Below are 20,817 nucleotides of genomic sequence, written 5' to 3' on the forward strand. Positions count from 1 at the left end.
CACTGTCTGTTCAGAAGGTTTCCTTCCTACCGATTCCTAAGGTGGATCCTCTCAGTTAATGAACTCTGGAATCCCAGTCTAAGCTCTGCCTTCGTGCTTCACTCCCCCTCCAGGTGGGCAGGGCCATCCTCCCCTGATTGGCTAGGCCGGGTGCTCAGGGGATTTCAGCAACACTCAGGGAGAGTCAGTGACCCAGCAGCCCCTGAACCATGAGTGTCTCTGTACTGAGCCTCACCAGACCCCTGGAGACTGTGTCTGGGCTCCTGCAGGTGGTCTCCCTGCTAGGCCTGGCTCTGCTGCTGCTCAAGGCTGCACAACTCTACCAGCACAGGCAGTGGCTGCTCAAAGCTGTCCAGCAGTTCCCGTCCCCTCCTTCCCACTGGTTCTTTGGGCACAAGCAGGAGGTAGGAATGGGTTGGACTGGGGAGAGGGGAGGGCAGGGCAGGCTGGGGCTCTGGGAGCATCATCCCGTTCAGTAAATCCATCCCACAGAGGCTTCTTGTGTGACCAGGACATGGGCTTCGGGAAAACCCAGCTTACCTGCCAGTTCTTGGCTCCTCACCCCAGTCCTGGAACTCCCCAACTTAAAAGTAGCATGTGCTGGAGCCATCAAGCCAGTCTGACCCTCCTTCCTTAGGGAGATTTGCAGGATGTGGTACAGCCCTGAGCGTTGAGGACAGTGGCTATTCCTTTCTGAGTCTTCCCCCTCCAGGCTGAGCAGCCTGAGCTCTTCTATCAGACACACTTCCTGACGCTTCCCTACCCCAGCCATTCTATCCCATCCTCTCGACCTGGCCCTGGCCAGCCTGGGAACACACACAGCAGTACAATCATGGGCAAGGGAGAGAGTAAACAGGAATCAGGTGTGAGGTCACAGGAAAATAGGCTTACCTGCCAGACGAGGTGGGTGATGTCTGTCAGGTGCAGGGACCAACTGGTTAGGTTTCCCCAACAATATGGGAAGTTCCAGATGGTGACTTCAGGGCTAAAACTTCAACAAGCAGATGGCACACATGAGAGGAGGGTGCCAGATTGAGGCAGGGAAAGAGTTTTGACAGTGAATTGCACCATTAACAGAATCAGTTTCCATCCCAGTTCTTTCCCAAACCCTGGTACTGTGAACTCCTTGGGCTGAGGATGCCACGCACTTTCCAGCACCACAGTGACCACCACAGAGCTGATCCCCAAGGGATGACTGACCAGGCGATGCAGTGAAGAGGAAGGAGCAGCTAGTGGTTGCATGGAGACAGTGCCTACCCTCCAGCTCTGTCAGTACTGGTCCCATAGAGGGGGCACTGGCAACGGGGAAGGGCACGTGAGGAGAGGCTGTCTAGTGGTGTGTGGAATGAAGTAGCAGGAGGTGTTGCAGATGAGGTGGCTAAGCAATTACAAAAAAGTGAATCCAAAGACAGAAACTTCATGTCAGCCACTGGGAGACAGCCAAAAGCCACTTTCTTCCCAAAAACTGTTGCTTGAATGATTTCCAGAGTGTCCATTTTGAGAAATTGTGAACTTTTGTCACAACTCTGAGTTAGGATTCAATTAAACAACCACTAAAATTTCCTCCACTGCTGTTCCCATTCAATGGATGGTATGGAGTCAGTAAGCAGACAAGTTCACTTAGGTAACTCATGTAACTCAGCTTCAGCCAGCTGAACACATAGTGCAGCGAAATTTACCTGCTCTAGCAAATCTGAGACTTTCTGTACCTCTGTTATTGGCTAAACCAGGAGTAGATTGGCACATGTATTAGGTTAAAGTTAATCTTTCAGGCCAGATGACAAGTGATAAGTGGGACAGGGAAGCATGTGGGCTCAGAACCAAGGTATCTAGATTCTATAGCTCTACCACTTACTTCAAATGAACTTGCTCTGTGCCTCTGTTTCCTCATCTGCAAAATGGGGATCATGATGAGGAGTATAGCCTCATGGGAGTTTTCCTAATCTCTGAATGTTGCCTGGCACAGATAAAGATCAGAGTTACACTGTAATTTATAAAACTTGAAGGTCATAGTAATGCTCATGAAGGACAAACATGTTCGTAGGTTAGCAAACTTGCTGCAGTAACTAGGGCTGAAATCGGTCAGAATTATGAAAGAGGAGCACTTCCTTCACAGTGTGCGAAATCCATGACCCAACAGTCCTTTCTGACCCTGGGTCATCTCTTCTGCCTCAGGCACAGCCTACAGCACAGCCTACAGCCCCTGACGATGGAGTGCCTGTGCCGCCCCTTTATTCCTGTCCACTGTTTCTCCTGGTTTCTCATTGGGACATTTTTAGGGTGGCAACACATCCAGAAGGAGCCAGGTGAGAACAGTTATAACGGAACATTGCCTGCATGAGTGGCCACAGCCTGAATAAAGTCCAGTGGACACCGGGTATTTGCCTACAGGGCTACCATGGGCACGTTGTCTACCAGAGTCTCACCGGGCCCTGGCCAGCCCCGTTCAGGCAGAGATGGAAGTCCCAAGAGGTTTTCTGGAGGGCCGTCAGATCAGTGGGGGTCAGAGTGACCCAGAAAGAGGAAGAGCCAAGCAGAGCACCATTTAGCTCCATCGGGACCCCAGAGGAGCTATTGACACTCCTCGGGAGCAGGAGTTTCTGGAAGCTTGAAGAGTAAGCAATCAGAAAGAAGGCAGGCAACTCTGCTGAAACAGGATCCCTCAGAGACTTCTCCTAAACAGTCTTGAGAAAGGAGAAAAATAAGTGGGAAATATCAGAAAGGGAGACAGAACATGAAAGACTCCTAACTCTGGGAAATGAACTAGGGGTGGTATAAGGCGAGGTGGGCAGGCGGGTGAGGGTACTGGGTGGCGGGCACTGAGGTGGGCACTTGATGGGATGAGCACCGGATGTTATTCTATATGTTGACAAATTGAACACCAATAAAAAATAAAAAATAATAAAATTTTTTTTAAATTACCAAAGGATGAATATCAGCCCATCAAACATAAGAGCAAAATCTATTATGAAAAAGAATGGACAGGGATTAAAAACAAACATGGAAAAAATAGTCTTGAGGGGATCCTGGAGGATGAGGTAACATAACTTTGACGTAAGAGGCTCCCACTAGGGGCACCTGCGTGGCTGAGTGGTTGAGAATCTGCATTTGGCTCAGGTTGTGATCCCCGGGTCCTGGGATTCAGGTCTGCATCAGGCTGCCTATAGGGACTGTCTCTCTCTGCCTGTGTCTCTGCCTCTCTCTCTGTTTTCTCAGGAATAAATAAATGACTCTTTATATATAGGCTCCCACTAGGGAGTCCCTGCACTGCATCCAAGGAGAAGGGTGGTCCCAGTGATGGAAATGACCTGGGAGCACAGAGTAGCCTCCTCAAGTGACTGGAGGACAGTACTCAGTGTATGGGCCAAGGACGTCCCCCACCTCCACTCCCACTAGAACATAGGTTCCGTGAATCTGGATCCTTATCAGAGCTAGCTCATCAAACAGTTCCAAACTCCTAATCACTGCCAAAATGCAGAACTATCTCCATAGGGCCATCCTGCCTTCCATCACCACTCCAAGCTAGGGACCTAATGAGGAACCAAGGTTGTATTGGTTTGTCTTTCCTTTGGTACAGTTCCAAATGGGTCAGGAGCTGCAAGTGCTTCAGAAATGGACAGAGAAATACCCTTGTGCCAGTCCTCGTTGGCTATGGGGAAGCAGAGTTAGCCTCATAGTCTATGACCCAGACTACATGAAGATGATCCTGGGGCGATCAGGTGAGAGTTAAACTTCTCCTCTGTTGGAGTAGCCCTTCCCTCCTTGGTTACATTCCTAGGGGCACTGTGACATTCCAGCAGAGACTGCTGGCAAAGCCATCAATATTTGGCCCTCGAGGTATCATCCTCCCAGCCTAAGCAAACAGAGGGCCAAATGCAGTTACTCAATTGGAATGCTTAAACATCTGTGAATAATTACCTATTTCTCATTTCTCTGATTTCTTTCTCAGTCCTCTACTTTTCTCTTCATTTCTTTCCACTTCCTTCCATCCTTCCTTCTTTCCTTCTTTTCTCCTCTGTTTCTTTCTCCTTTTTCTAAACAGGAATTTATTTATTGCCTAGGTATACATGAAATAGATCAATAAGTATTTATCCATTGTATTTCCAGTAAATGGACAAATCTCCTCTTTCTATCTTCCTACCACAGTATTGTTATTCAGTTATTCCTAGAACTGAAGACAATTTCCTAACCATGATGGCTTGGGTAAACACCTCCGGACCCCCATTGCCTGAACTGGGTCATGGGAAGGCTGAGCCACCAGTAAAAAAACCAATTAGCTTCTGTTTTTTTATTGGCAGTGAAGAAAAAAGCTAAATTTCATGCAACTTCATACTCCATAGCGCTCTTCTGTGGGACACTGAGTCTGCCATCCTGAGTCCAAACTGATTATCAGGAAAGAAAGAGAGTCTGGGTTAGGAGGGAAGTGAGGTGGCTTGATACAAACTGCAAGCTGAGGATTATCGACAAGGGTTGGAGGGTAAAGGTGTAGACAACGGCTGTCTCTTGGGGACAGACTGACTTTGTTGGTCACCTCCAGTTTGCTGTCATGCCTTTCCTCCTTTCAGACCCAAAAGCTGGTGGTTCCTACACATTCATCACTCCCTGGATAGGTAAGTACCTTAAACCAGGACTGTGGTCCACCTTCTGCTTAGGTTTGCCACAAACCATCCATTTGGCCCAGAATAACAAGAGGAGACCAGCACCACAGTGACTACACTCAACTCTGAATTAAGCCCCATTTTCTTCTTCTTTTTTTTTTGTATATCTTTTATTGGAGTTAGATTTGCCTACATATAGCATAACACCCAGTGCTTATCCCATCAAGTGTCCCCCTCAGTGCCCGTTATCCAGTCACCCCATCCCTCTGCCCACCTCCCTATCAACCACCCCTTGTTCATTTCCCAGAGTTAGGAGTCTCTCATGTTCTGTCTCCCTCACTGACATTTCCCATTCATTTTCTCTCCTTTCCCCTTTATTCCCTTTCACTAATTTTTATATTCCCCAAATGAATGAGATCATATAATGTTTGTCGTTCTCCGATTGACTTACTTCACTCAGCATAATACCCTCCAGTTCCATCCACGTCGAAGCAAATGGGGGGTGTCGTTTCTAATGGCTGAGTAATATTCCATTGTGTACATATACCACAGCTTCTCTATCCATTCATCTATGATGGACACCGACGCTCCCTCCACAGTTTGGCTATTGTGGACATTGCTGCTAGAAACATCAGGGTGCAGGTGTCCTGCCGTTTCACTGCATCTGTATCTTTGGGGTAAATCTGCAGTGCAGATTTAGTTTTACAGAGTGGCTGCACCAGTTCACATTCCCACCAACAGTGCAAGAGGGTTCCCCTTTCTCCACATCCTCTCCAACATTTGTTGTTTCCTATCTTGTTTATATTCCCCATTCTTACTGGTGTGAAGTGGTATCTCGTTGTGGTTTTGATTTGTATTTCCCTGATGGCAAGTGATGTGGAGCATTTTCTCATGTGCTTGTTGGCCATGTCTATGTCTTCCTCTGTGAGATTTCTGTTCATGTCTTTTGCTCATTTCATGATTGGATTGTTTGTTTCTTTACTGTTGAGTTTAATAAGTTCTTTATAGATCTTGGATACTAGCCCTTTATCTGATACGTCATTTCCAAATATCTTCTCCCATTCTGTAGGTTGTCTTTTAGTTTTGTTGACTGTGCAGTTATCCTTAGTTAGTTTGTTATCCTTTGCTGTGCAGAAGCTTCTTCTCTTGATGAAGTCCCAATAGTTCATTTTTGCTTCTGTTTCTTTTGCCTTCGTGGATGTAACTTGCAAGAAGTTGCTGTGGCCAAGTTCAAAAAGGGTGTTGCCTCTGTTCTCTTCTAGGATTCTGATGGATTCTTATCTCACATTTAGATCTTTCATCCATTTTTAGTTTATCTTTGTGTCTGGTGAAAGAGAGTGGTCTAGTTTCATTCTTCTATATGTGGCTGACCAATGTGCCCAGCATCATTTATTGAAGAGACTGTGTTTTTCCAGTGGATAGTCTTTCCTGCTTTGTCAAATATTAGTTGGCCATGGAGTTAAGAGCCAACTTCTGGATTCTCTATTCTATTCCATTGATCTGTGTATCTGTTTTTGTGCCAGGACCACACCATCTTGATGACCACAGCTTTAGCACAACCTGACATCTGGCATTGTGATGCCCCCAGCTCTGGTTTTCTTTTTTAATATTCCCCTGGCTATTTGAGGTCTTTTCTGATTCCACACAAATCTTAAGATAATTTGTTCCAACTCTGTGAAGAAAGCCCATGGTATTTTGATAGGGATTGCATTAAATGTGTAAAGTGCCCTAGGTAGCATTGACATTTTCACAATATTAATTCTTCCAATCCATGAGCATGGAATATTTTTCCATCTCTTTGTGGCTTCCTCAATCTCTTTCGGAAGTGTTCTGTAGTTTTTAGGGTATAGATCCTTTACCTCTTTGGTTAGGTTTATTCCTAGGTTTATTATGCTTTTGGGTACAATTGTAAATGGGATTGACTCCTTACTTTCTCTTTCTTCAGTCTCATTGTTAGTGTATAGAACTGCCACAGATTTCTGGGCATTTATTTTGTATCCTGCCACACTGCCGAATTGCTGTATGAGTTCTAGCAATCTTGGGGTGGAGTCTTTTGGGTTTTCTATGTACAGCATCATGTCATCTGCGAAGAGGGAGAGTTTGACTTCCTCTTTGCCAATTTGAATGCCTTTTATTTCTTTGTGTTGCCTGATTGCTGAGGCTAGGACTTCTAGTACTATGTTGAATAGCAGTGGTGAGAGTGGACATCCCTGTCGTGTTCCTGATCTTAGGGGAAAGGCTTCCAGTGTTTCCCTGTTGAGAATGATATTTGCTGTGGGCTTTTTGTAGATGGCTTAAGATGCTGAGGAATATTCCCTCTATCCCTACAGTCTGAAGAGTTTTCATCAGGAACGGATGCTGTATTTTGTCAAATGGTTTCTCTGCATCTATTGAAAGGATCATATGGTTCTTGTTTTTTCTCTTGTTGATATGATCTATCACATTGATTGCTTTACAAGTGTTGAACCAGCCTTGCATCCTGGGGATAAATCCCACTTGGTCATGATGAATAATCTTCTTAATGTATTGTTGGATCCTATTGGCTAGTGTCCTCTTGAGAATTTTTGGATCCATATTCATCAGGGATATTGGTGTATAATTCTCCTTTTTGGTGGGGTCTTGGTCTGGTTTTGGAATTAAGGTGATGCTGGCCTCATAGAATGAGTTTGGAAGTATTCCATCCCTTTCTGTCTTTCGGAACAGCTTTAGTAGAATAGGTATGGTTTCTTCTTTAAACGTTTGATAGAATTCCCCTGGGAAGCCATCTGTCCCTGGACTTTTTGTCTTGGGAGGTTTTTGATGACTGCTTCAATTTCCTCCCTGATTGTTGGCCTGTTCAGGTTTTCTATTTCTTCCTATTCCAGTTTTGGTAGTTTGTGATTTTACAGAAATGTGTCCATTTCTTCTAGATTGCCTAATTTATTGGCGTATAGCTGCTCATAATGTGTTTTTAAAATCGTTTGTATTTCCTTGGTATTGCTGGTGATTCCCCTTTTTTTATTTGTGATTTTATCCATTTGAGTCTTTTCTCTTTGTTTTTAATAAGGCTGGCTGATGGTTTCTCTCTCTTCTTAATTCTTTCAAAGAACCAACTCCTGGTTTTGTTGGTCTGTTCTGCAGTTCTTCTGGTCTCCATTTCATTGAGTTCTGCTCCAATCCTTATTAACTCTCTTCTGCTGCTTGGTTTATGTTCTATTTGCTATTCTTTCTCCAGTTCCTTTAGATGCAAGGTTAGCTTGTGTATTTGAGTTTTTTCCAATTTTTGGAGGGATTCTGATATTCTGGTGTATTTCCCTCTTGGGACTGCTTTTACTCTATCCCAAAGATTTTGAATGGTTGTATCTTCATTCTCATTAGTTTCCATGAATCTTTCTAATTCTCTAACTTCTTGGTTGACCCTTTCATCTTTTATCAGGATGCTCTTTAACCCCACATGTTGAGTTTCTTCCAAATTTCTTCTTGTGATTTGAGTTCAAGTTTCAAAGCATTATGGCCTGAAAATATGCAAGGGACAGTCCCAATCTTTTGGTATCGGTTGAGACCTGATTTGTGACCCAGTATGTGGTCTATTCTGGAGAAAGTTCCATGTGCACTTGAGAAGAATGTGTATTCAGTTGTGTTTGGATGTAAAGTTCTGTAAATATCTGTGAAATTCTGGAACAAAGTTCTTGAGAACGGCATGTGGGTCAGCTGGCCAGACACGGGTGTAGTGGACCCAGGGAGTAATCCCGATGACCTTGAGAGTGGTGGGAGTGGTCAGGATCACGATGTAAGGTCCCTTCCAAGGATGTTGAAGTGTCTGGTGTTGGTATCTCCGCACATACACCCAGTCACCTGGCCGATATCAATGGGGGTCCAGGGGTGGCCCAGTCTCACAGAGGGCCCTCAGCTTAGGCCACACCTGCTCATTGGTTCGTTGTAATATTTGGAGGGAGAAAAGAAGTTGGTTATCATCAAATTCAGCAAACACCTCGGGTTTTAAATTGGGGATAATAGGTGGAGGAAGACTGAACATGATCTGTAGGGAGTCAGTCCCACCTTATATGGGGAGTTCCTCACTCTATATATGGCGAAGGGGAGGAGAGTCACCCAGTCCCCGCCAGTCTCCAGGGCTAATTTGGTTAAGGTCTCCTTTAATGTTCTGTTCATCCTCTCTACCTGTCCTGAGCTCTGGGGCCTATATGCACAATGTAATTTCCAATCTGCCCCAAGTACTAGTGCCACTCCCCGTGTTACCTTAGAAAGCCAACCAGAAATATTACTCAGCGATTAGAAACGACAAATACCCACCATTTGCTTCAACGTGGATGGAACTGGAGGGTATTATGCTGAGTGAAATAAGTCAATCGGAGAAGGACAAGCAGTGTATGTTCTCATTCATTTGGGGAATATAAATAATAGTGAAAGGGAATATAAAGGAAGGGAAAAGAAATGTTGGGAAATATCAGGAAGGGAGACAGAACATAAAGACTCCTAACTCTGGGAAACGAACTAGGGGTGGTGGAAGGGGGGAGGAGGGCGGGTGTTGGGGGGGAATGGGTGACGGGCACTGAGGTGGACACTTGACGGGATGAGCACTGGGTGTTTTTCTGTATGTTGGTAAATTGAACACCAATAAAAATTAATTTAAAAAAAAAAAAAAAAAAAGAAAGCCAACCAGACAAGGACAATCTCCTAAAGCTAAGACTGCGCTGTTCTCACTTATTTCCCACCTCCAAGACTCCCTAGTGTGAGGTCGTCCTTCAAAATAAACGGGGATTAGACTTAGTCTTCTTACAAAAAAGGGGGGGGGTATGTGCTGCCTTAAACGCAGGATGTTGCTTCTTCGCTGGAATGTAAATGGGAGCAAGAACAGCAAAAAGGTTGGTTAGAATCCTGGTTTAATCATTCCCCCTGGCTCACTCTGAGAGCAACCTGGACCCATGATTGGGTCCTTCCTTAGGTTCCTCTGAGAGGGGGAAATGTGGAGGCTGAGAAAATTAAGGCCATTCCACTTTAAGTTCAGCGTTAGCACAAGTACAGCCATCCCAGGCCCCTGTGAATAAGAGCTGAACTTTACCTTACTTCAGTTACAGGAAGAAAACAGCTTACAGCTTAATGTCCTAGAAAGCCCCATATTAAAATAAAAACAGAGCCCAACCCAAGGGCAGGGAGCCCCATATTAGAATAAGAACAGAGCTCAATGCCCTTGAAGGCCCCATATCAAAATGTATACAGAACTTGAGGAATTGATCCACCCCTTCTAGAGGTCCCCTAGACCAGCCCTTAAAACTAAGCTGAAACCCACTTCGGGGTCCAAGTCCCCGCTCTGCTGTGTCGGGTACACTTGGCCCCAAGCTTGAGCTTGTAAATAAACCCTCTTGTGTTTGCATCAGAAAAAATAAATAAATAAATAAATAAATAAATAAATAATAAATAAATAAATATCTGTGAAATCCATCTGGTCCAGTGTATCATTTAAAGCTCTTGTTTCTTTGGAGATGTTGTGCTTAGAAATCTGTCTTTTGCAGAAAGCGCCATGTTGAAGTCTCCCAGTATTAGTGTATTATTATCTAAGTATGTCTTAACTTTGGTTATTAATTGATTGATGTACTTGGCAGCTCCCACATTAAGGGTATAAATAGTCATGATTGTTAGGTCCTCTTGTTGGATAAACCCTTTAAGTATGATATAGTGTCCTTCTTCATCTCTTACTACAGTCTTTGTGATAAACTTTAATTTATCTCATATAAGGATTGCTACCCCTGCTTTCTTTTGAGGATCATTTGAATGATAAATGGTTCTCCCTCCAATCTTTCGTTTTCAGGCTGTGGGTGTCCTTAGGTCTAAAATGAGTCTGTTGTAGACAGCAAATAGATGGGTCTTACTTTTTTATCCAGTTGAAACCCTGCGCCTTATGATGGGATCATTTAGCCCATTCACATGTAGAGTTACTATTGAAACATATGAATTTAGTCTCATCATAATACCTAGTCCCTGTTTTGTAGATTGTTTCTTTGGGCTTCCTCTTTCTTTTACAGGGTCCCCCTTAATATTTCTTGCAAGACTGGCTGGGTGGTCACATATTCTTTCAGTTTCTGCCTATCTTGGAAGCTCTTTATCTCTCCTTCTATTCTGAATGAGAGCCTTCCTGGATAAATGATTCTTGGCTGCATGTTCTTCTCATTTAGGAACCTGAATATATCCTGCCAGTCCTTTCTGGCCTGCCAGGCCTCTGTGAAGAGGTGTGCTGTTAATCTAATAATTCTCCCCATATAAGTTATGGATCTCTTGTCTCTTGCTGCTTAAGGATTTTGTCTTTATCTTTGGAATTTGCAAGATTCACCATTAAATGTCGAGGTGTTGAATGGTTTTTATTGATTTTAGGGGAGGACCTCTCTATCTCCTGGATCTGAATGCCTATTTCCCTCCCCAAGTTAGGGAAGTTTTCAGCTGTGATTTGTTCAAATACACTTTCTGATCCTCTGTCCATTTCGGCGCCCTCTGGAATACCAATTAAACATAGACTTTTCCTTCTAAGGCTGTCATTTATTTCCCTAAACTTTCCTCATGGTCTTTTAATTGTTTTTCTCTTTTTTCTTCAGCTTCTTTCCTTGCCATCCACTTGTCTTCTATGTCATTCACTCATTCTTCTACCTCAGGAACCTTCCCCTTAGGACCTCCAGTTTGGATTGCATCTCATTTAATTGATTTTTAATTTCAGTCTCATTAGAACTAAATTCTGCAGTCACGAAGTCCCTTGAATCCTTTATGTTTTTTTCAAGAGCCACCAGTAGCTTTATAATTGTGCTTCTCAATTGGCTTTCTGACATTGAATTGTAATTCAAATTCTGTAACTCTGTGGCAGAGAGTACTGTTTCTGATTCTTTCTTTTCTGGTGAGTTCTTCTTTCTAGTCATTTTCCTCAATGCAGAGTGCCTAAAAATTAATTGTATATGTTAGAAGCATGAACTCTTCTCTCTGTAGCATTCCATCTATTGTCTCTTTAAATCTCATGTCGAATTCATAGATTTCAGGATGATTTGAAGGTTATCTAGATAGGTTGGTTGGGCCAGGTGACTTGGGGATTCTACTCCACCGACATCTTGCCTTGCCCCTGCTCGTTTTCTGATAAAACCCTCCCTTATCTAAATGGTGGTGGAGCCCTCCTGTAGCTCGGCTTCTCTCACATTACTTCTCAGGACTCACCAATGAACTCAGCCTGACTTTTTACTGAAATCCTTGTAAAACCGATCCACTGCTCTGTTTATACCTCCATCTCACAGCTGTCATAACCACTTCCTGACCACAGGCTTTGGGAAGTCCCCGTCTTGACATGCCCTGGCCATTCCTGTTTTGCCAAGGATGCCCTTCTTTTCACACCCTGGGTTCCTCCCAAATTGTCCCTGGATAACTCAAGGAAGGCCCCTTCCCACCCACCCCCCTAACACACTGTGGTCCAGGGTATGGTTTGCTCCTGCTGCATGGAGAGACATGGTTCCAGCACCGGCGGATGCTGACCCCAGCCTTCCACTATGACATCCTGAAGCCTTACGTGAAACTCATGGCTGACTCTGTCCAAGTGATGCTGGTAAGTCGAACCCTACCTCACCTGCACACTCACACCCACAGCACAGTTCACAAAGTCCATTCTCAGACAGTTGTGCCCTTCAGAAATCCATTAGCGTGGCCCCTGGAATCACACACTTACACCCTTCAATGAGACACAGCCCCCGGAAGGTGGATGGGACGGGAAAGCACCTGGCACCCACTTTCATCCACTATTCACTCTCTGCCCACAGGAGAGAGAAACATGGTGGAGATAGGGTCCCTTCTCCTCCCACTTGCATGTCTTTGGCTTGGATAGGAAGAGAAGTCAATACCCCTGGAGAACAGGACAAGCTGCCCCTGGCTGGCCTGGGAAATAGCAGCTTCAGTGGCAGCAGGGACATCCCAGGATGTCACTCAGTGGGTTCTGTGGTGGGATTCAAGGCTTCTGCATGGATCTTAGCCACTCCATGGGGGGAAATGGAGACCAGGTCTCAACCCCCAGGGTTGGGTCCACCAGAACACCACCCCTGAGCATGACCCTATTGCTCACTCACTGTACTCAGCTGACATTAGCTGAACAAGAGGAATTGACATCCCAAATACTCCTTTCATAGGAACCCATGTACTGGCACCTTAATATTTTTTTGCCCAGGACACTTGTCCCCTAAATTGAGACCTTATATTTCTCTATGTAGGTCAGTCCCAGGGCAGAAAAGATTCCCCCTTTATCTCCTGAGCAACAATGTTTACAGTTGGCTAAAAGATGATTTTCACCATACCTTATCCTGAAGTCAGCCTCAAGAGTTCATTCTAAATAAAATAACAACAGTTTCTGAGAAAATACTCAACATATCACAAATATTCGCTCTATGGTCCTAAATCAATGAAACACAACTGCTCAGAAAGTGAGGATACGACATCAGAATCTGTGGTGAAGCATAGAGAGAGAGCCTAGCCTCGTGACCCTGGACCTTCCAGAGGAATAGAGAAGGATCAATGTGTCCCTCTACACAGGACAAGTGGGAGGAACTCCTCACCCAGGACTCACATCTGGAGATCTTTGAACACGTCTCCTTGATGACCTTGGACACCATTATGAAGTGTGCCTTCAGCTACCAGGGCAACCACCAGGCAGACAGGTCAGTGAAATGCATAGCGGCAGGGTCCTATTTCCTGCCAAATGGTGTGGACTCATCGGGAGGCAGTGCGAGCAACCCAAAAAGCAACATTCTGCAGTGAGCCCCAGTCTGACACAGTCAAATTCAGCCCTACCAAACCTGCATTAGGCACTGACCCTGATTCCTGTCTCAGGGAGAAGCCTGGCTGCCCAAGTCCCTCATAAATGCCTTGGTCTCTGGGGCATAAGACAGAAATGTCAGATGCCTAGGGTCACCTGCACCAATTCCTGATAAAACCTCCACCCACAGCCCCACTCCACTCCAATTCAGATGCCTCCCTCCACCTAGTCCCTTCTGCACCATCGCCCTTCAGGAACTCCCAGGCCTACATTCAGGCCATTCGAGATATGAACAACCTGGTGTTTGCCCGGGTGAGGAATGTTTTCTACCAGAAAGACATCTTCTACTGGCTGACCTCTGAAGGCCGCAGGAACCACAAGGCCCGCCAGATTGCCCATAAACACACAGGTTGGACTCTGCCCTCTGGGAACCTCCCCTCCTTCATTAGGTACTACCCAAAAGGATGGGCTCTGACCCCTCAGGCAGAGGCCTGCCCCACAGTGCCACTCCAGAAACTGGGACAAACCCACTGGGATTTTCCCCCGGTGCACCTGTTAGGGCACCTGATGTTTGCAGGAAGTTACATGCGTTACAACATGGGTGAAGGTTGAATGAGACCCCCTGCCAGCCACATACAAGCAGAGTCTCTTTGGGCTGTGCTGTTGAAGGGAGGGCTGACATGAAAATACCTGATGCTAGAGCTCTCACTCTGGCATGCACACCCATTGCCAAACTCCTCCTGATCCCCCTCACACCATGAATGGGGCACAGAGGGCAGGTGGGCTATGTGGCTGGCTATATGCCTGGGAACTCAGAGCTCTCAACTCCGCCTGGGAACACTGGGCAGACCGAGTGATCAAGCTGAGGAAGGCTCAGCTACAGGACAAGGGAGAGCTGGAGAAGGTCAGGAACAAGAGGCACTTGGACTTCCTGGACATCCTCCTCTTTGCCAAAGTGAGTGTGGCTGGGGAGGCCTGAGCATTTGCCCACAGGTGGGGAGCAAGGGTGCAAACTCAAAGTCTGCCCTCTCTCTGGGTCTTCCCAGATGGAGAATGGGAGGGGCTTGTCTGACAAGGACCTCCGTGCAGAAGTGGACACGTTCATGTTTGAGGGGCATGACACCACAGCCAGTGGCATCTCCTGGATCCTCTATGCTCTGGCCACACACCGCGAGCATCAGCAGAGATGCCGGGAGGAGATCCAGAGCCTTCTGGGAGATGGTGCCTCCATCACCTGGTGAGTGGTCATGAGACGGTAGGGCCCTACACCCTAACTAGAGGACACCCTGGTTGCCAGGGCCTATCCCGCACTTCAAGGCAGATTTCTTTAGGGAGCATCTGGACCAGATGCCCTACACCACCATGTGCATCAAGGAGGCATTGCGACTCTATCCACCAGTTCCAGGTGTTGGCAGAGAGCTCAGCAAGCCCATCACCTTCCCTGATGGACGCTCCTTGCCCAAAGGTATGGCCTTCACTACTCTCACTCTGTTAGCACTCAGTGGGGATACATGGGAGGTCTGAAATCCACATGTCCTGGGGCAGCTCTGAAGCTCTGTGGCCCCATTTTTTTTCCACAGTAAGTGGGAACAAGGTTGTAGTTGGGATATAGGATGCTTGTCACAGAATCAGGCCACATTCAAAGTTATATAAGAAATAGTGAAAGAGATTATAGGGGAATGGAAGAAAATGGGAGGGAAGAATTAGAAAGGGAGAGAAAATATGAGAGACTCATAACTGGGAAACAAACAAGGGATAGTGGAAGGGGAGGTGGGCAGCTGGGTGGGGTGACTGGGTGAAGAGCACTGAGGAGGCCACTTGAGAGGAGGAGCACTGAGTGTCATACTATATGTTGGCAAATCGAACTTCTATGAAAAAAGTACTAAAAAACAAAATAAATGGGAGTTCCCCTTTGTACCGAGAGACAATATGCTCTATCTGGTTTTTTTACTGCACATAACATGAAAAGTGTATCTCAATTCTTAGACATAGAAGGAATTGAATCCTAAGTTTCTATCCTCTTCCACAACAAACATTCAGTCTCCAAGGTTCCATCATTTTATGACGCTATATTATTCTCATCGATGGCACTGACATTTTGTGAGTTTAAGCTATATATATATATATATATATATATATATATATATATATATATATATATATATCTCCTATTCCTGACTCCAGCAACACAACTCCTGAAGGATTTCTGTATTCATTGATACCCCTATTGGATATCATCCAGATTTGATGTAATTATAGGACAACAACTTGATGACAAATGCAAGAAACTATATACATGCCAGTTAAAATAATGACTCAGGGGCCATAAGTGCTCAGCATTGGTGTATATGTCTTGGCTTAGGTCATGAACCTGAGATCCTGGGATTGGGCTCCCTGATGAGTGAGGAGTCTTCTTTTCCCTCTGACACACCCATGGTCATGCACTCTCTCACTCTCTCAAATAAATGCAGAAACATTTTGTATAAAAATCGTGAAGACTCAGTACATTGCAACTTCTCTACAAGAGATGTTGGCTTCAGGAAGGGGATTCAGAAATAGCATACAATTCTAATTCCCAAAATTTGATAGCTAAAGAGGGAGAGCCCTGGGGCTGAGTTCTTCTTTCAACCTTACGGGGTTGAGTGCATCAAACATATCAGGAAACCGACTCTCATTCTTCAGATGGCCCATTCCCAGGGAGCCCTCAGGTTGATGGAGAGAGCAGCTGGTGACCACATCTGAGGTCCCTGAATGGTCTAGTCTACCTTTTAGCTCACCTCTGCTCTGAATCCCAGCCCTGCCACATCCCAGCTGGGTGGTCATAGGCAGTTGCTCAGCCTCTCTGAGGCTTAGGTGCTCACGTGAACAATGGGGATTGGGCCTTCCTTGGAGGGTTGTTGTGAGATGGATTAGTCAATGCATATTCCCCAAGGGCTCATGGGTGGTACTTGGTAAATGTGAGTTGTCCCTTGAGCTGCTCTCTAACATATGCCTCCAGTTCTTTCTGCTTCTCACCCTGGTCTGAATATCTACTAATCTGGGCACATGTGCTGTGCCATGTCTGCCCCACCTCTCCTGCTACACTATCATTCCCCTCAGAGTGATGAGAAGTGACTCTCATAGCAGCTGCCAAGCGGTGTGGGCAAGGACCTGGCCCTGCAAGCAGGTATGACCATTCTTCTATCTTTTGCTCCACAGGATTCATAGTCTTGCTCTCCTTTTATGCTCTTCACCACAACCCGAAGGTGTGGCCAAACCCAGAGGTATGATGGCCTTGGTAGGACGGAATGGGGGAATATCTGCACGTCAATCCTTCCTTCCCATTCCATTTCTGGGTGTGTCCTGAGGTTGAGAGGAAGGAGAAGCTAGACCACACCTATCCTGACCCTGGGGTTCTTCTGCAGGTGTTTGACCCTTCCCGCTTTGCACCAGATGCCTCTCGACACAGCCATGCTTTCCTGCCCTTCTCAGGAGGATCAAGGTGAGGCACTTGTACCGGGATGGGAAGAGAGGGCTGTTTACTAGGGACAATCCTAATGTTTGAGACTTCCTACATTTCCATGGGTGTTGCAGAAATGCCCTGACATGTTGAAGTGCTGGGAAAGAGGTGTGTGTCTCTGTGTATGAAAGAAAGTTGGTAATCACTGCAGGCTATGGAATCCTTGACCCATTTGTCTCACTCAGTCTCCAGCCACAATTCAGTGTCAGTGGCTATTCAATGGCTTGTGTTTTTTTCACTTTATGAGGATGACTTTACAGTATTGGACATTCTCACGTGTAGTTTTTAACTGTTGTCAATTAGACATCAGGATGGAATGAAAAGATTTCTTTTGCACACATTCTTAAACAAGCCCCTCTCCCCACTCAACCCTCACACTGCACTGATGCCCAGGGACGTGTGTTTCCACCTCAGCTGCCTGCACGTCTGAAATATTTAAACTTGCAGAGGAAATTTCCTGCGATCTCTTAAGGGCCTCAGAAGTATTCAACTTGTGACTCTAGTATTTTTGCATCTATGCAAAAGAATTTTGGACTGCATGGAAATGATCATGAACGCTTCAAGTTTTCTTAGTTGTGAAATCATTACATATGGTGTGGGCTCTACATACCTGAATATTACACTTTGAGTCCAATCATCCAAAGAGCAAGTATGTAAAATGAGGACATTAAATGGCTTTTGAGAGAAAATCCAAGGTTTTGTATATGTACATGAGAGGTGGTATTTGAAAGTTAATGGCATATGAAATAGAAAGCACACTTGAAATGGCTGTTCAGGTGCATGACTATTCTCCTGAGTGAAATCCTCCTGGGCTGCTGAAATTGTCCTACAAATAGTAACTTCTGTAAACTTTTTAAGTAGTTATTCGTAAAATGCATTTTAGCAAATACAAAAATTTTCAATCCTTCGAACTAAGTGAATCCACTCTCTAAAATGGGATTTAAGCAAACTATTCTCCAGATACTGGCTCCAGGATTTGGTAACTCCCTGGGATTGATTCCTTCCTGCTAGACATTGGTGCAAGTCATGTGGCTGCCAGTAGAGACAGGAGAGGGGTAGACAGCTCAATTCCTAGCTCAGAACTAATGGGGACTTTTGTTTATTCCTTTCTGCTTTCCTATTCAATTCAATAAACCTCATGCAATGTCTAAGACTAATTATTAAGCCTGACTCTGTGCCAAGGCTATGCTATGAGGTGGGATACTGTACTTGCCTCAGGGAATTCACAGTCAAGAAATGGATGCCTCTACTCAAAAGACACATCATCCATTCATTCTTTCTTTCCCTCACTCATTTACTAATTGACCCCACAGTAGCAAGTTCTGTGTTTCTGGCACAGCACTCCTGTATGTGAAAGTGACGTGCCCTTGAGTAAAATACCATGTGATTCAGGGTCCAGGACTGAAGAGGCACAGCCAGTGGGGGGTTCGTAGGGGGAGCTGAGGGCAGACTGTCATTGCCCTTAGCCTTGGGCATTTGGCAGACAGAGGTGGAGGGAGGGCATTATCTGGGATAATCTCAGCAGTAAGTGAACTGGTATACCAGCTGGACAGGTGACATGTGATTGTGCAAACAACCCAGAGAGGGCTTTGCTGCTAGGATGAGCCATGTGGACATGCTTACCTGTGATGGAAGACATGGGAGGTTCTGAGTATGAGAGGATGGGCCATCAGGAGAGGGACCAGAGGCAGGAGACAGAGAAGTCTAGGTGAAGTGGCAGCTGAGAGATGATAGGCAGGGACACTTCTGCAGTAGAATTGGAGATGACAGCAGCTGGTTGAATGAGGGGCCGAGGGGAAGGTAGGAGTCTGGACCCAAACTGGGAGGCAGATGGTGCAGCAGCTTGAGCATCCCTAGGACTCTGCCCCTGCAGGAAGCTTCCCTGTTGGCTATCCTGACTTCCTTACCCAACTCCATCTTGTCATTTATATGAGGATCTGGATCCCTGTGTGCTCATGGTATATGGTTAGGACCTGAAGTGTGGCCCAGCCCACCCCCTCTGGTGCCCTGGTCTGGCTCCACATTGTGAAACTAGAAATGGCTGGTGCAGAGAGCAAAGAACCTAATGATTAACTGTTGTAGTGATCACTTGATTTTGCTCTGAGGCTTAACGTATTGACCCTCCTGTAACACGGTTTTAGGCCTGCTGAGAGCAGAGGTAAGAGGAGGAGCTAATTCTGAAAGAGTGTAGGCTTTTGTTAGAGGTCAAGGGGAGAGTGTTAACAAAGCAAGGTTTGGGGTAGAGATGTGCATGTGTCCTTAGGGAAAGGGATCAGGGCTGGACCCATGACGCTGGCCCTGAAGGGACTGTTCCTGGCAGGGGCTTTGAGGCCACTCCTCACTTCCTTTTCCCTCCCTGACCCAGGAACTGCATCGGGCAGCACTTTGCCATGAACGAGTTGAAGGTGGCGGTGGCCCTGACCCTGCTCCGCTTTGAGCTGGCACCAGATCCCTTCAAGATCCCTGTTCCAACTCCAAGAATTGTGTTGATGTCCACGAATGGGATCCACCTGCATCTCAGGAAGCTCCTCTAACCCTTGTGGGGATAAGAATGAGCCCCGAGGGCCTCCTGCCTGCCATTCTGTCTTCCTGTCAGTCTCTCCTGTCTGCTGGCTTCTGCTCACTTCCTGCTTCCCCTCTGCCCACCTGCCAGCCTTTCTGCTCTCCTGCTCTTGCCCATCAGACTGTCTGTGCTTCTCTGTCTCACCTTTTCCAAGATTCCTTTGTGTTTGTCTGTTACTATTCTCCTACTGAGGTGTCACTCTGACTGTCGATGCAAATTGTGATTTCTTGCCTGGCCTTCAGGGTGTCTGTTGTCTCCGTGCCATAGTTCCTTGCTGCCTACTTGTCTATTCCTATAACGTTTTCTCTTACTTCTTACCAAGTTATACAATCTTAGTTCCTTTAAAGAGCACAAATTGAGCCCACTGTACCAGCCAGGCCCTAAGTCCCTGGGCCCGGGAGAGAAGGAGCTACCCAGATAGATCCTCGGAAAGTCCTCCTCTCCTCTTCCAGCCCCTCCTAGACAGTCATGGTCTTAGTCTCCTGTCCACTCCCAGAGCTACCACTCTAAGCCCAAGCCACCCTCTTCCTGCACCTACGAGAGCTCGATAATCTGCTTCCACAGGTTCCTGTCATCAACCCTCAATCTATCCTGCCCTCACAGAGAGATGTATTTCTATCCTGTAAAGCTGTTTTCCTAAGAGAGAGAGAGAAAGAGAAGGAGAGAGAGACAACACCAGCTTGCCGTGCTATGTAGAAATAAACTCAGTTGGGTGCCTGCTATGTATTGGACTGTTTTGAGGACCTACTATGTGCAGGACATTGTCTAGATGTCTCAGGTCATGAGACAGACCTAATCCTACCCTTTATTCCATGGGGCAGACCAATACAACTAAACAATTAAGAAACATGAACGCAAATGTGTTGTGGCCCGTTAATGGTACCAAGAAGCATCCAGGAATAAAAATACCTATTTCCCTCTAAAATGAGGCAACTCAAACTGAACCTAGTCTCTCTGAGATGGTGGTCAATTGGTCCAATGTGATCCTGTTTTTCTCCTCCATTTGTTTGTCAATCAGTAAGACTGCGCCGGGTGCCACAAATCGGCAGAACCCTATGTCACATGCTTTAGAAGCATAAGGGGACAGGTTGCCCTGTTAGAACCTTCAACGGCTCTTTGGTTGGGCTGTCTGGATACCAGATGAATGGAAAGATGTTGACTAGTTAATCAATGTTGACCATGCCAGTTGGAGAGGATGTGGAGGAAGGGGAACTCTCTTGCACTGTTGGTGGGAATGGTACAACCACTGGTGCAGCCACTCTGGAAAATTGCGTGGAGGTTCCTCAAAAAGTTGAAAATAGTTCTGCCCTACGACCCACAATTGCACTGCTGGGGATTTACCCGAAAGATACAGATGCAGTGAAATGCTGAACAGTTGCACCCCGATGCT

At 45.9% G+C, this 20,817-nt stretch overlaps 1 protein-coding gene across 2 annotated transcripts; it reads left to right on the top strand.

The window, feature by feature from the left end:
• Positions 1-166: 166 nt before the first annotated feature.
• Positions 167-20,366, top strand: LOC112914751 (cytochrome P450 4A6-like). 2 transcript variants are annotated; one of them, XM_072724077.1, is made up of 12 exons: positions 167-404; positions 3,578-3,719; positions 4,566-4,610; positions 12,002-12,168; positions 13,143-13,267; positions 13,620-13,774; positions 14,214-14,320; positions 14,412-14,602; positions 14,697-14,830; positions 16,564-16,628; positions 16,770-16,846; positions 19,230-20,366. In XM_072724077.1, the coding sequence occupies exons 1-12, from the start codon at positions 210-212 to the stop codon at positions 19,396-19,398; spliced, it is 1,572 nt and encodes a 523-aa protein (XP_072580178.1). In that variant the 5' UTR covers positions 167-209; the 3' UTR covers positions 19,399-20,366. The 2 variants fall into 2 exon arrangements, with proteins under 2 accessions (XP_072580178.1, XP_025847672.2); XM_025991887.2 differs by having other exon boundaries at positions 168-404; positions 12,041-12,168.
• The last annotated feature ends 451 nt before the right edge of the window (positions 20,367-20,817 follow it).

This window comes from Vulpes vulpes, chromosome 10 (genome assembly GCF_048418805.1).
Source record: "Vulpes vulpes isolate BD-2025 chromosome 10, VulVul3, whole genome shotgun sequence".
In the NCBI taxonomy this organism is placed as follows: domain Eukaryota; kingdom Metazoa; phylum Chordata; class Mammalia; order Carnivora; family Canidae; genus Vulpes; species Vulpes vulpes.